Source organism: Xyrauchen texanus, chromosome 45, assembly GCF_025860055.1.
Source record: "Xyrauchen texanus isolate HMW12.3.18 chromosome 45, RBS_HiC_50CHRs, whole genome shotgun sequence".
NCBI classification, from domain to species: Eukaryota; Metazoa; Chordata; class Actinopteri; order Cypriniformes; family Catostomidae; genus Xyrauchen; species Xyrauchen texanus.
Genome location: NC_068320.1, coordinates 22,577,654 through 22,590,566, shown reverse-complemented (window position 1 = coordinate 22,590,566; position 12,913 = coordinate 22,577,654). Strand labels below are relative to the sequence as shown.

The 12,913-nt window shown below is 39.3% G+C and overlaps 1 protein-coding gene across 5 annotated transcripts in view; it reads left to right on the top strand.

Moving 5' to 3' along the window:
- The window catches only part of LOC127637527 (forkhead box protein P2-like), a 128,297-nt gene that overhangs the window by 92,333 nt on the left and 23,051 nt on the right, over window positions 1-12,913 (top strand). For all 5 annotated transcript variants that reach the window (XM_052118621.1, XM_052118620.1, XM_052118619.1 and 2 more), the window contains 4 exons: window positions 2,433-2,607; window positions 3,943-4,156; window positions 5,772-5,876; window positions 12,765-12,852. In XM_052118621.1, the coding sequence (XP_051974581.1) occupies window positions 2,433-2,607; window positions 3,943-4,156; window positions 5,772-5,876; window positions 12,765-12,852 (582 nt within the window). The remainder of the gene's footprint in view (window positions 1-2,432; window positions 2,608-3,942; window positions 4,157-5,771; window positions 5,877-12,764; window positions 12,853-12,913) is intronic.

The window sequence follows — 12,913 nt, the reverse complement described above, 5'->3', positions numbered from 1 at the left end:
CGATTATGCAGTCTGTTTTCCAGTGAGCGAATCACAAGTTTGCCTCTCTTTTTCTCTCTCTCTTATCCCTAAATTAAGAGAGTGAGGTCTTCCTCACCATCTTGACTCAAGGTCTTCCTCTGGAGTCTGCTCATTTCCGCTCGTACTGCTAGCATAATTCAGAGTAAAAATTGGAACTTTAACTTTTCTCCTGTAATGGGGGTCTTTGCTTTCTTGTCACTGAGTAGGTTGTAATGTATTCAGACAGGAGAATAGGAGAGGGAGAAAAGAGGGTTGAAGCTAACAGGGTCTCGGCAGAAACCAACTCTCAGTTTGCTAATGGACCTCTGGAGACTTTGTCAACAGAAGCAAATTTCAGTCATTTTTAGCCAGACTTCCTAAAAACAGCTAATAAATTAAGTCTGTACAACATGGAAATGCAAATGCTACACCACTGTACATACTGCATCCCTAGATCCTAGACTACAGAGTAATGTTATAAATTTCCGACATGTACAAAGTTGTTCGAACATTGAGCCTCATTCATGAAACACATTCAGGACAAATTTCTGTGTAAATAATTTATAATTCCATTCTAACATAATTTGTCCCATTGAATTAATGAAGCATAAGGAATGTTTTCCGAACTATTCAGGCAGAAATTCGTTCTGCTCATGATTTTTTGCATCTAACATGATTTTACGTACGATTTGGGCAGAAATTTGTTTGGCTCATGTTTCACAAATGAGTTGTATTTTGCGAAAATTCTCTGTCTGTGGTTAACTATGGGATTTTGCTTTAATGCTTTGGGATTGGAACTAGTGCTTTTTTGTTTTGTGTTTAATTGTGTAACGTTATCATTTATATGATTTACACATATCCCTGAAGCTATTTCAGTATTTTTCTTCCCTGAAACCATTTTAAACACTATTTCAAATTGGCGCATTGATTTTCTGATTAATGCGACAATTTGCACAAGAACGGTTTTACGAATGATTTACACGATTTCGCTCTGCTTATGTCTCGTGAATATAGCCGATATGAAAAATGTTCTTTTACAGATTATATTTTGTGGTTGAATATACCAAATATATGTTTGTGTTGAATTTTTGTAACATTATCGTTTATCTGATTTACAAGTATTTTTCGTTCACGGACAGATTTCACTTTGATAACTGAAGCACTGCAGTGTTTTTCAATTAATTGCGACAATACATTGTAGTGCAACCGTTTACATATGAATGACACGACGAATGATTTGCACCAAAATCTGTTCTACTTGTGTTTCATGAACGATATTATTTTATTTCTAAAACAGAATGGTGTCTCATGTTTCTGACATGTACAAAGTTGTACGAGCATTGAGCCTCATTCATGAAACATGAGTAGAGCAAATTCCTGTGTAAATAATTCGTAAAACCAAAGTGTATGTCAAATATGATGTAATGTTTCAAGAATGAGCCCAATGTTAGCTGTTTGTAATTTTGGTAATTTGCAAATAAATTTCACTTAGTTAAATGTTAAGTTTGTAAAAGTTATTGTATATATGAATCACATGCACTTTTCATCCTTGGATCCAAATCCTTGGATTTCAAGTGGTGTTGCTATGCTTTGATCACTAATGTGCTTTGTGTTTTATGTAACATTTTCGTTTAACTGATTTACGATATTAGTTGGTACAGTTTTAGTTTATTATTCTTTCCATGGACCAAGTTCAAGTGCTGTTGCTATGCTTTGATCACTGTTGTTCTGCATTATTTTTCAATTCATTGTGACAATTCAGTTTAGTGCTACAATCCATATAAGAATGACTTTCCGAATGATTTGCAATGAAATGAGTTCTGCTGCTGTTTCAAGAATGAGGCCCAGTTCCCTGTTTGGTAACGATGGGATTGAGCTACATAATTTTGCTCTGTCAAATGCTTTGCTTAGTGTTTTAATAGCATACATCTGATTTATGAGATTATTTTTCATCCATGGAACGATTTCAAGCGCAGCTACTATGCCTTGATCACTGAAGCACTGCATTGTTTTTCTTTGGTCTGCCGCCACCACTGCTGTTGTTGCATTTGTTGTTGTTGTTATTGTTGTTGTCTTCGCCAGCTTATGCAAGAGGCAGACTCGACTGGCGGTAAACAGGGCTCAGAGGAGAGGGGGGTTGTTGCTGTAATTCTCTATCTCTGTTTCCCTCCCTCCCTTTGGCCCCATAAGCTTTAATGGACCATTAGAAATTCAAGACAATTAACTATCAATGGTGGAAGGAGGAGGCACCCATCTCCCCCTACACACCCACCCAAGACGTGTGGGTGAAAGAGATGGAGAAAGAAGAAAGGAAGGTTAGGGAGGGTGGGCAGCATTTGGGCCACATGTACGCAGAGCCTATGTGAGTGATTAGCGTTTGTGTGTATGCGCTCACTCTCTCGCTCTCTCTCTATCTCTCTTTCTCACTATAGCAACAGCAGCAGCAGCAGCAGTTGGCAGCACAGCAGCTGGTCTTCCAGCAACAGCTCTTGCAAATGCAGCAACTGCAGCAGCAACAGCACCTGCTCAACATGCAGAGGCAGGGCCTCCTCACTCTGCCGCCCGGCCCAGGACAGCCCACCCTCCCAGGACAGACTCTACCTCCAGGTAACGTCCTCATGTGACCCACATCAACCATCTGAGTATATTTGTGTGTGTTGTACAGAGAACATATCCTCTTATATGCCACTTTTACACTAGAGCCCGTATCCGTTTGGCATCAGAGTTTGGTTCAGTTGGTTAGTTTGAAAGTGGTTGTCCGAACTTAAATGCTCACCAACTAACCACATCCAAGTCTGTTTTAAAAAAGTCAAAAGAGTCAAGAGTCTGTTTGAAAAAGGACAGAACGGTTCGCAGTTGGTTTGTACAGCAATCTGTCCTTATTCACGGAAGTGAATCGCCATTGATGGCATATAATTTGCAGAAATAGATGCTAGTCTCCAAATAAATTGAATTTCTTGAAACACGTAAACAAGATCAAAACAGTGAAGAGTGGTTTTATAAAAACAGTCCTGAGTATAAGTTTCCTCTAGTAATCACGGTGGTACTTGCACTGATAACGCAAACATACAGTGGTTTGGATGCAAATAATACAATTTGAAAATAGACCTGCAGGGGCTGAGGGGTGGAAAAGAACTCTGATTTAGACCAAACAATCGAATCAAGTGTGAACACTCACTGTGTGGCTCATTTATTTATTTTTTTATTCTCTTTCTCTCTCTCATGTGCCTATGTCTTTGAGGCTGTTATTTTCCTCTCTGTCTCTCTCTCTCTCTCTCTTTCTTTCTCTCTATCTCTATCTCCCTCCTCCCCTCCTTGCCTGTTGTTGTTGCTCTCTCTCTCTATCTCTATCTTCCCCCTCCCCTCCTTGCCTGTTGTTGTTGTTTACTGACTCGCAGTGCAAGCTCAGAGCTCAGAGGAAGACGAGCTGTTGCCATTTGCTTTTCCTGGAACAAACACCTGGTGCTACCGTGTTTAACGAAATGGCACTGGATAACAATAGTTTGAAAATGGCTCTTAATTGGAGTATCACTGTGGCGACATGGGGCAGAATAGTCATTTTATCTTCGAAAGGATTACTCAGTGATTTGATTCTGCAGACAGTGGCTCGTTTATGAATGCATTATCGTGCACGGATGAGTTCATGCCCTCCCAGTGAATTCTGGTTGCTTTGCATTTCTGGATCCAGTGGAAACAAGGCGAGGAATGAGCATCCAAGTCAATCTCGCACCGGTTTACCTCCAGATGCTTAAGTGTGACATTCAAGTTTTGGATTGCGTGAGAACACAACAGAGTTGCACAGGTTTATCCATATTAATCATGATATGGGCCACTTGTAATAGGGCAGCATTTCAGAAGGGGTGGAAATGACTTCAAAATGGGATGATTTTTGGATGATTATGTTCCTTAATGCATTTGTTACTCTGTATTTGTGTGTTCCAGCCGGACTAAGCCCTGCCGAACTCCAGCAACTCTGGAAAGATGTCACCGCCAGCCACACCATGGAAGACAATGGACTAAAACACAGTGGCCTGGACTTGAGCACCACCAACTCCTCCTCCAATGTCTCCACCAACAACTCCAAAGCTTCTCCGCCCATCACCCATCACAGTATATCCAACGGCCAGTCCCCAGCCCTCAACAACCGAAGAGAGAGGTACTGTCATGTACGCATATACATGTAGTGTAGTAGCTAAAGATTGGGGCTTGTAATCGGAAGGTTGTTGGTTCAAGTCCCAAATTTAATGACAACCATTCTGCTTTAGAGCAAAACCACTGATTTCTCCAATGGTATTGTCTATGTAATAAATGTCTGAAAAGTAGTGCTTAACACTAAGACTCCAATTCCCATTTGTCAGACTTTCATGATCACAAACTCATGTTAAAGTGTTACACAAACACATTCAAGCAAAGACGCATTTACAAACATAAAACACACAACCGTTTAAACTCTGAATTTCATGTTATACGTGATAAAAACAAAACAATTGATGTGCATGTCCCCATTTGCAAAACCAGAAACAAGACATGCACAATCCTGGAGGGAAAGCTGTGTGGTTTTGTTTGTTTGCTCATCAATAGTTTATTAATCTCTGGATATCAGTCTAAATAAGTGAAACATCCCTAGAGACCTTATGCTATTGAACGCTGTGTCTTCCGTTATATCAAACACATGGAGATGCAACTTACAGTGGCAGGAACATGCAGCTCACCTCGTACATTAAGAATTTAATACCTTGCTTTTCTTTTGAAACTGCTTTGCCGTCACTGCTTGTCATGTAAATAGAATACAAAATGCCAGTGTGGCAATTACCAAGCATTTATACACTCCGCTGTTCCAGTAAAACATATATTCACATAGTTCTCCATTCCTTGACATCTATTATTCAGTCTGTAGCACCAATATGTTAGTATGTAGCAACAGTCGTTGACTACACTGGAGGTGGATGTGTTGTGTAATTGGTTTCAAGTACGTTGTGTCTTCACTGAAAACCCTTTCGTGAGAGAGATATCTTAAGAGGGTGAGAACAGAAAAGATAAAGAAAAAAGACAGGGAAATAATTTAAGAGTTGGGTTACTCTCTTTTTTTTTTTTCATGCATTTCTGTAGTCTCTTAGGTAGCTCATAATCATGAAGTGTGTTGTGCTGTCAGAACTGGCGACTTACTAAGATGTGCTGGATCGATACAGGCAAGGTAAAATAGCCAGTGAGGTTTGTGTGTGTGTCTGCTTGGCCTCACATTCACACGTTAGCCCCTCAGCACCATTAGAACCTGCTGTTCTGGCCGCGGTCGTATCTTACCTTGATGTCTTTTCTCAACATGTTGTGCCCTTAATGTCATTTCCACAGCAAATTAATCTCCTGATGAAAATTGAAGCACATTGGCCGTTTTTTGCACTGTTTACACAAACTGTCCATAATGGCTTTACAAGGTAAAAGTCTGCTGAAAAAATTTAGTCAGCAAGTTTTCTTGAAAGCGTGTCTGTTTTTATCACACATGTTTCCTCAGGAAAAACTCTGGATCAATAATCACACAGTGGCCAGATGTTTAATTAAATTGTGTATGTTTTTCCAGCTTTTTAGAGCATTACATCTGCTTTCATTACTTTAATTGGCTGCCCTTCACCCAAACTAGCCTTGGAAGTTGAACCATTACAGAGATCTGCACTAAATTGACCTGTTTTAACCTGACTGTAGTTGATTTTGACTTGGCAGGTGCTTGTGGTAGCCAACCTCAAAAGTTTTTTTTTGTCTTTCTATTTCTTTTTCAGTTCACTGCACGAAGAGACCGGAGCATCACACTCCCTCTATGGTCATGGGGTGTGCAAGTGGCCAGGATGTGAAAGTGTTTGTGAAGACTTTGGGCAGTTTTTAAAGTAAGTGACTAGTATGATAGAGTGTATGTACATTAATTGAGTCTCATTCATGAAATATGCAGACCCGGCCAGAATAAATTTGGTTGTAAATCAATAAAATGTAATGCTACAGTATACGTAAGAATGGTTTTATGCAAGAATGTATTATACGGTTTACGATTGGGACAGGACCAAATATAAAAGTTGGGAAATCTGCCATTGAGAACCCATTTGGATCAACCACTAGTCTGTATATTGATATATATCAATATTATATGAATATATCCATGTATATTGTGGTTACGGCCCTGGCTTTTTACAAACAATTCATTCTGCTTGTATTTTATTAATTGCATTCACTGTGTTTTCCGAAAGAAGTATTTTCACACTTCATCAATGTCCCAGGCCTTTGTGTTTCTCTCTCTATATATAAATATTTTGAAGTTTAAAATGAGAAGTTTATTCTATGTGATCTTTTCCCTCTATCAAAAATTGTGTCAAATCGAAGAAGAAAAAAAAACAATTCCAACTTTGTATTCTTAAAGTTTTCGGGGGCCTGGGTAGCTCAGTGGTAAAGACGCTGGCTACCCCCCCCCAGAGTCACCTAAGCAACCCAATTGGCCCGGTTGCTCGAGAGGGTAGAGTCACATGAGGTAACATCCTCGTGGTCACTATAACGTGGTTCGATCACGGTGGGGCGCATGGTGAGTTGGGCGTGGATGGCGTGAAGTTTCCACGCGCTATGTCTCCGTGGCAACACGCTCAACAAGCCATGTGATAAGATGTACGGGTTGATGGTCTCAGACGTGGAGGCAGCTGGGATTCGTCCTCCACCACCTGGATTGAGTCACTACATGACCACGAGGACTTAAAAGCACATTGGGAATTGGGCATGCCAAATTGTGTGAAAAAGGAAAAAGGAAAAAGAAAAAAGCTTTCAAATCACTGACTGTGAATCTATAGACAGATTTTCCCAAAGTGTATGTCAGCCTGTCAGAGTTAGCACTCAGAAATGACCAGAGATTAAGCATGCATCTCCTCGGTTACATGAATGGATGATGGGCTGGCTACGAGCGGCAAAAGCTAATGTCAACCTGCATAACTCCGCAAGCCTCCTCACATTGGCACATATTCAGTGTTGTCATGGTGTGGCTAACGGAGTGAAATAAACTCTTCATGCTCCATCAACAATTTAGTTAATTAGCTCATTTGTAATTGGCTGGCTTTGTTGCCAGGATGCGAGTGGGAGGACATCAAAGGAAGAAGGTGTTTGCAGTCTATGAGATTGCAAGTTATCAAGTTGCCACTCTGAGGAAAGAGAATGGAGAAACAGTTCATTTGAATATTCTAACTAGATCTGTAATTAACTGTGAAATAATAATCTGACAAGCGTTAGGTGGCTGTAAATGTCCACGTCATTTCATATAAATGGCAATTTGAGAGTGGAGACATTGTTGGGTGTGTGGGTGGGGTGGCAAACATCACAAAAGCTTCAGACATAATCTAGAGAGTCCACCTCAAACAAGTCAAGAATATACAGAACACGTTTTTATCTCTTTGTGAGCCCATTAAATTGATTTAGAAGTAACAGTGTGCCAACTTTTCTGTGTGTTTACATGAATACACATAGTTTAATATAAATATCGATACATGGATCTTAACAAAATATAATTAAAAAAGTATTGCAATATAACGATATTTCATTGTATCGACACAGCCCCTAGTTATGTCTGTCGACCAAAAAAGATGAAAACGAGAAATACCAAGTTAACTAGGGTTGAGAAATGAGAACAGGTTGTTGTTAAGAATCGTTTCCATTTTTAATAATAAATGAAACAAAACTGAATGGTTTTCATGATGTCCAGTTCCATCCAATGCGGATGTAACACCGTACTGAAATTCTCCAACAACACTTCCTACATCGCTATGTAGCAGCTCAAATATTAGGCCACATCCACACTAATCTGTTTTCATTTTACTACCGTCATCATTTTCCAAAGTATGCTTTTTCGAAATGCTCAATTTTGATTGAGGAAAATGTCATAACAATGTGGATGAGGGGGCGTAAACATAGAGAAATGCAATTAATGTGGACGTGGCCATAAATTCTTAAAAATATTACAAGAATCGTTAACAGAAAGTTAGGTGGAATCAGAATTGGAACCACGATTGTTCCATTCCTTACGATTCCCAACGCTATTGTTTGCCTCAGGCAAAGTACAGAGTTAAAGTAATTGTCTCTTCCATGCAATTGATGCTCAATGTGCGTCATTTTTTACCTTCATGGTGTCACACCATGCATCAGAGATCATGTGGTGATTTTCCCACCATACTCGCTATTAAGTCATGATGTGTGAATCAGTGGTTTAAGAGAACAAAATGAATCGCTCCACATCTGATAGTCTGTGTGATAGGACATTTTTATAGCAATCATCCTACAAAGTGTTTCTCCATTGCCAGCTGCTAAAATGGGGGCGAGACACCCTCGTTTCCCTCTTGAGTCAGAGACGCCAGTACTGTAACCTCTACATGAAAACACTACGACAAAAGACAGCGTGATCTGAGGTAGTGAGATGGCGGGTGGCGGCGTGCCTTGGAGGAGCGATTGTCGTGTCAAGAAGATGCTTTTAATGTCTTCTGGAGATGCCAGTCACTGCTGTGTATCATCCAGGTACACACGCTTAAAATGGTTTACATAAAATAGGTGTCAGATTCAAATGGAACCTTTGATGGGGAAGCAGAAGAGGGGCGGAGGGATTCACCCAGCTTGCGCAATGCTTGTAGCTGGCGGAGAAGAAACCAGGCTCAATTTTGTAATCTTTGTTGTGTTGCTGAGAAAGTTGTCAAGATCAGCATTTAAGCACAGCTCCGTGCTCTTTCATGCAGATCTCACCTGGAGAGTGTAGCCAAGAGGTGCCTAGCGCGTTTTATTAGCTCTGAAGTTCAAATGGAATATTACCCTGCTGTGCACGTGCGTGTACGAATGTGTGCATGCAATCAGGTTTATGCGACTGCAAGATGTTGCTGCACACATTTCACCTCAAGACATGTATATTTATGCAACAAAGTGTGCATTGTTCCGATCTTATCTGGTGGGTTTGATTTAGGGCAACTTATTTGGGGGTTATGTGTAAATAAAACATCAGGCAAATGCATTCATAGCACTCTAGCGTTGTTCTGCCATGCAGGTGATTTTTATTATTGTATAAGCTACAGATTGCTGCCCTCGTTCTCATATTGATTTCCTCTCACATCTTTGAAAAGAGACAGGAGGAATGAAGAGAGTAAAATAGAGGTATACCCACTGCACTTTAATAAAGATTGACATGCTGTCATCGCAGACTTGTCATTTACAGTAGCTTCGTTCCCATAAGGACTCAATATGGGCTTATGTATTTCAGTAAACAAACTCTTTCCAGACTAATGGGGCATTTGCTGGGAAATAACTCTCCTGTCTTCCACCTATTTAGCATTTAACATCAGTGGTGTTGTCCTTATTTTAACTTAGAAACAACCTGCCAACCTTTTATCGCTAACCGGACTTGTCTTAAATTGGACGTTAATTAAAGCCAGCAGAAAGTCCCAGGTTTGATTAAGCACATGTCCAGTTGAAGGTGATGGTCCTTTTAAGAGTGTGAAAAGTGGTTTAGATAAAGGTGCAATATTTGCCCTCTGGCAAATCTTTTTTTACCTTTTAATAAGGACATATTTTCTTATAACAAAATAAATCACACATGTTGCTCCATTTATGTTGATAACTTCGATTCAGTCAATAAAATAAATGTTACAGGTTTAATTTAAGTTCAATCAACAGCATTTGTGGCATAATATTGATACAATAAAAAATTATTTCCACTCGTCCCTCGTTTATTAGAATAGAGAAGCAAAAATTGCAGTTAAAATATGGCACTTACAAAGGAAGTTAATAGGGCAGTCCGTAAACATTAAAATGCACACCATTTCAGAAGTATAGCCACAAGACATCAACATTAAATGCGTAAACATAATTTTGTTACGATAAAATCACTTTCAAGGATTACAGGGTTTATGAAGGTTCGTCGTCATGGCAACAGAGTAAGATAAGGTTAGAAAGTGATTATGTCACACTAAAATCATGTTAACATGTATAATGTTTATGTCTTGTGGCTATACTTTTGAAACACTGAGCATTTTATCGTTCATGGACTGGCCCCTTTGACTTCCATTGCAATGCTTTAATGTAACTGTGTTTTTACTTTTTATATATATAATAAATGAGGAATGAGTCAAAATAATTTTTTGTGGTGATAAATGTTTTTTGGCACAAATGCTGTCTATTGAGTTTAACGTATTGAATTTGGAACATTTCTTTAATTTATATATTACCACTTCATATTATCGAAGCATTCAACAACACTGCCTCAGATAGTGAATACAGCTAATATGGCTACAAGTCACTAGATGGCTGTAAAGCAACTAAACCCATAACTACATAGGCCTAAAAAACCCTTTGTGTGACTTTTGAACACATTTAGCACCCGAGGGTCTCAGCCCCTGTCAGCATGGTACGTACCTGTCCTTCTGTTTCTTAGACCTCTGTTCCATCAGAGCCCTTATTCCCCATTTCAAAACTAAAATCAATATGCCTATAAAGTGACCCATAAATTACAGGCAGCTCCAGAGATGTTTGCTCAGAGCTAAGCGCGAGCGGGCGGCCCCTTCTCCTCTCACCTCTCTGTTTGAGATATACCCACCACCACCAACTCATTAAGAGATATTGGTGACTGCATCTAACCCCCTGCTTTTATCAATGCATAGTCAAACACCTACTGCCTGAATATTTCATAGCAGCATGCTTATTTGCATGTAATATCTCGCTAACTAGCCTATGTTAGCATTTGCAAAAGATTTCATTCAGGTTGCAAAATTAACACTCGTAAAACACCCAATGCAAGTAAGAAAATAGATTTGGTTAGTTGTAAATACAGTACAGTACTGACTAGTTAGCCAATAACTTTATTAATAAGTGAAACATACTGCAATACATGGTTTAAATGGAATTGTAATAACAAACCAATTGTGCAAAGACAACTTAACTTTAAATTTAATCATCACATGTTTATCTAGGATGGCTAAAGATTTATTGTAAAGATTTATTAACACATATGTGGAATATTCCTCACAATAAGCTCCCAAAATGGAAATATGAGAAACAGTATCCACTATGTGAGGTTTTTGTGACAGTTCCACCAAAGAATGACTCATCTTGAACATAATGATGCAAATGCCGCAAATATGCACGAAAAAGGGAAGGAAAAAAAACAGCTTTATAATTTCAAGGGCTATTGTTTCAGGGCTGGCAAATGTTCTTATTTCACCTAGCATTGGCAGGTGTAGCAAGTTAATTTTGGTCCCTGATTCCATTGTGCTCTCTTTGCTGTGAAACAACGAAATAAGATTAAAATCTAGATGGTTGCTAATGAGAATGGGTGTGCATGAGATAAGATGTGTTATTTAGCAAGCTACCTGTCGGTATGGCGGAACTAGGCAGTCACTGCTTTTGAAGCAGCTGTAATTTATGACATCCACCATACATCAAGCACGTAAGATAGCATTATGAGCATTGAAATGAAAAGGGTATTTGCAGCATTAGTTCCCTTCGAGAGACCTGATTACATGATTAATGAAATGCCCCTTTGCATGCGCATTCTGAAACCGCAATTAGGCACGGGGCCGAAGCAAGGCACCAGCTTAAGTCATCCTCACTGGCTTTTTTTCAATGCTATCTCACTCTTGATTTATAATGGAGAATATCTGAGCATTAGACCTGAAACGTTTACAATAGCAGAAACGGGCGTGATGGAATGAAATAATTTTAAATGGGCACAGGCGTAATTGAAAGGTAGGCACGGGCTATTGTGTTCGCAAATGTCCTCTGCTTTGATTGCTGTGTTTGAGGAGGATTATGAATACTTTATTTTGCATATTGCACATAAACAATAGCTTGGGCAATGAAAATGAATAGAGAAAATGCTTAGTAGTGTTAAAACTGCATCTCTATGTGGGTGTGTTTTTACATGCGTGTGTGTGTGTGTGCATTTTAAGCTCACACTAATGCATCAGAGGTTTTACTGTAAATGATCATTGAAGGGTCTGCAAGCTAACCTATAATTACAGGAAAGAGAGTGGCAGCTTTGGCATTTCACAAGTATGTCTCCTCAAAGAGCGCTTTGTGGGTTTGTCACCAATGATAATTTAGATAGAGGCTCATTACCGAACATCACAACACTTTTAAAAACCTTTTCGCCTCCATGCGTTCACCGGGAATAAAGGTCTATTTTAATGGTGGGCTTCTTTTGTGTCCTCCAGACAAAATCCAATCAAGGAAGACCGCCATTGACTGCTCCAGCAGTCTGAAGTGATTTTTTTTTTTTTTTTTTTTTTACATTCTAATGAAAGGATGAGTAGATACGTTTAATATGTCGGGGGAATAATGCACTCTTCGTAGGAGGTGCTTTTTAAACGTTACTCGAGTTAAATTGCATTTATTGTATTTATTGCTTGATAAATGTAGAAGACAAAACCTCTGCGCAAGGCCTTTGTACGCCAACATCTCTCAAAAAACGCTCTGCACTGAACGCTGCCTCGTACGAGATGACAGTCTCGCTATTGTGATGTTAAATGCCAGCTTTCAGCGAGCGGAGAACACGCTTGTTAGGCATACTGTCGTTTCTTAAAAGCTAATGGGCTGGACGTCCTGTAATCCAAAAATCATGCAGTATTCATCATCATCTTTGGTAGTTGATCAACAGTAATTTCATTTACACCCTTTATTATTATTTCAGTATGTGTGTTTGTGACATCAATGCTGGAATCTTTATTATAAATGGTTGTTTTATTGGCTGATGTGTTTCTTCTGTTTACATACAGGCACCTTAATAATGAACATGCTTTGGACGACAGGAGTACCGCTCAGTGTCGTGTACAGATGCAGGTGGTACAACAACTAGAGATACAGGTACAGTGGACACACACATACATACATACATACATACATACATACATATATATATATATAT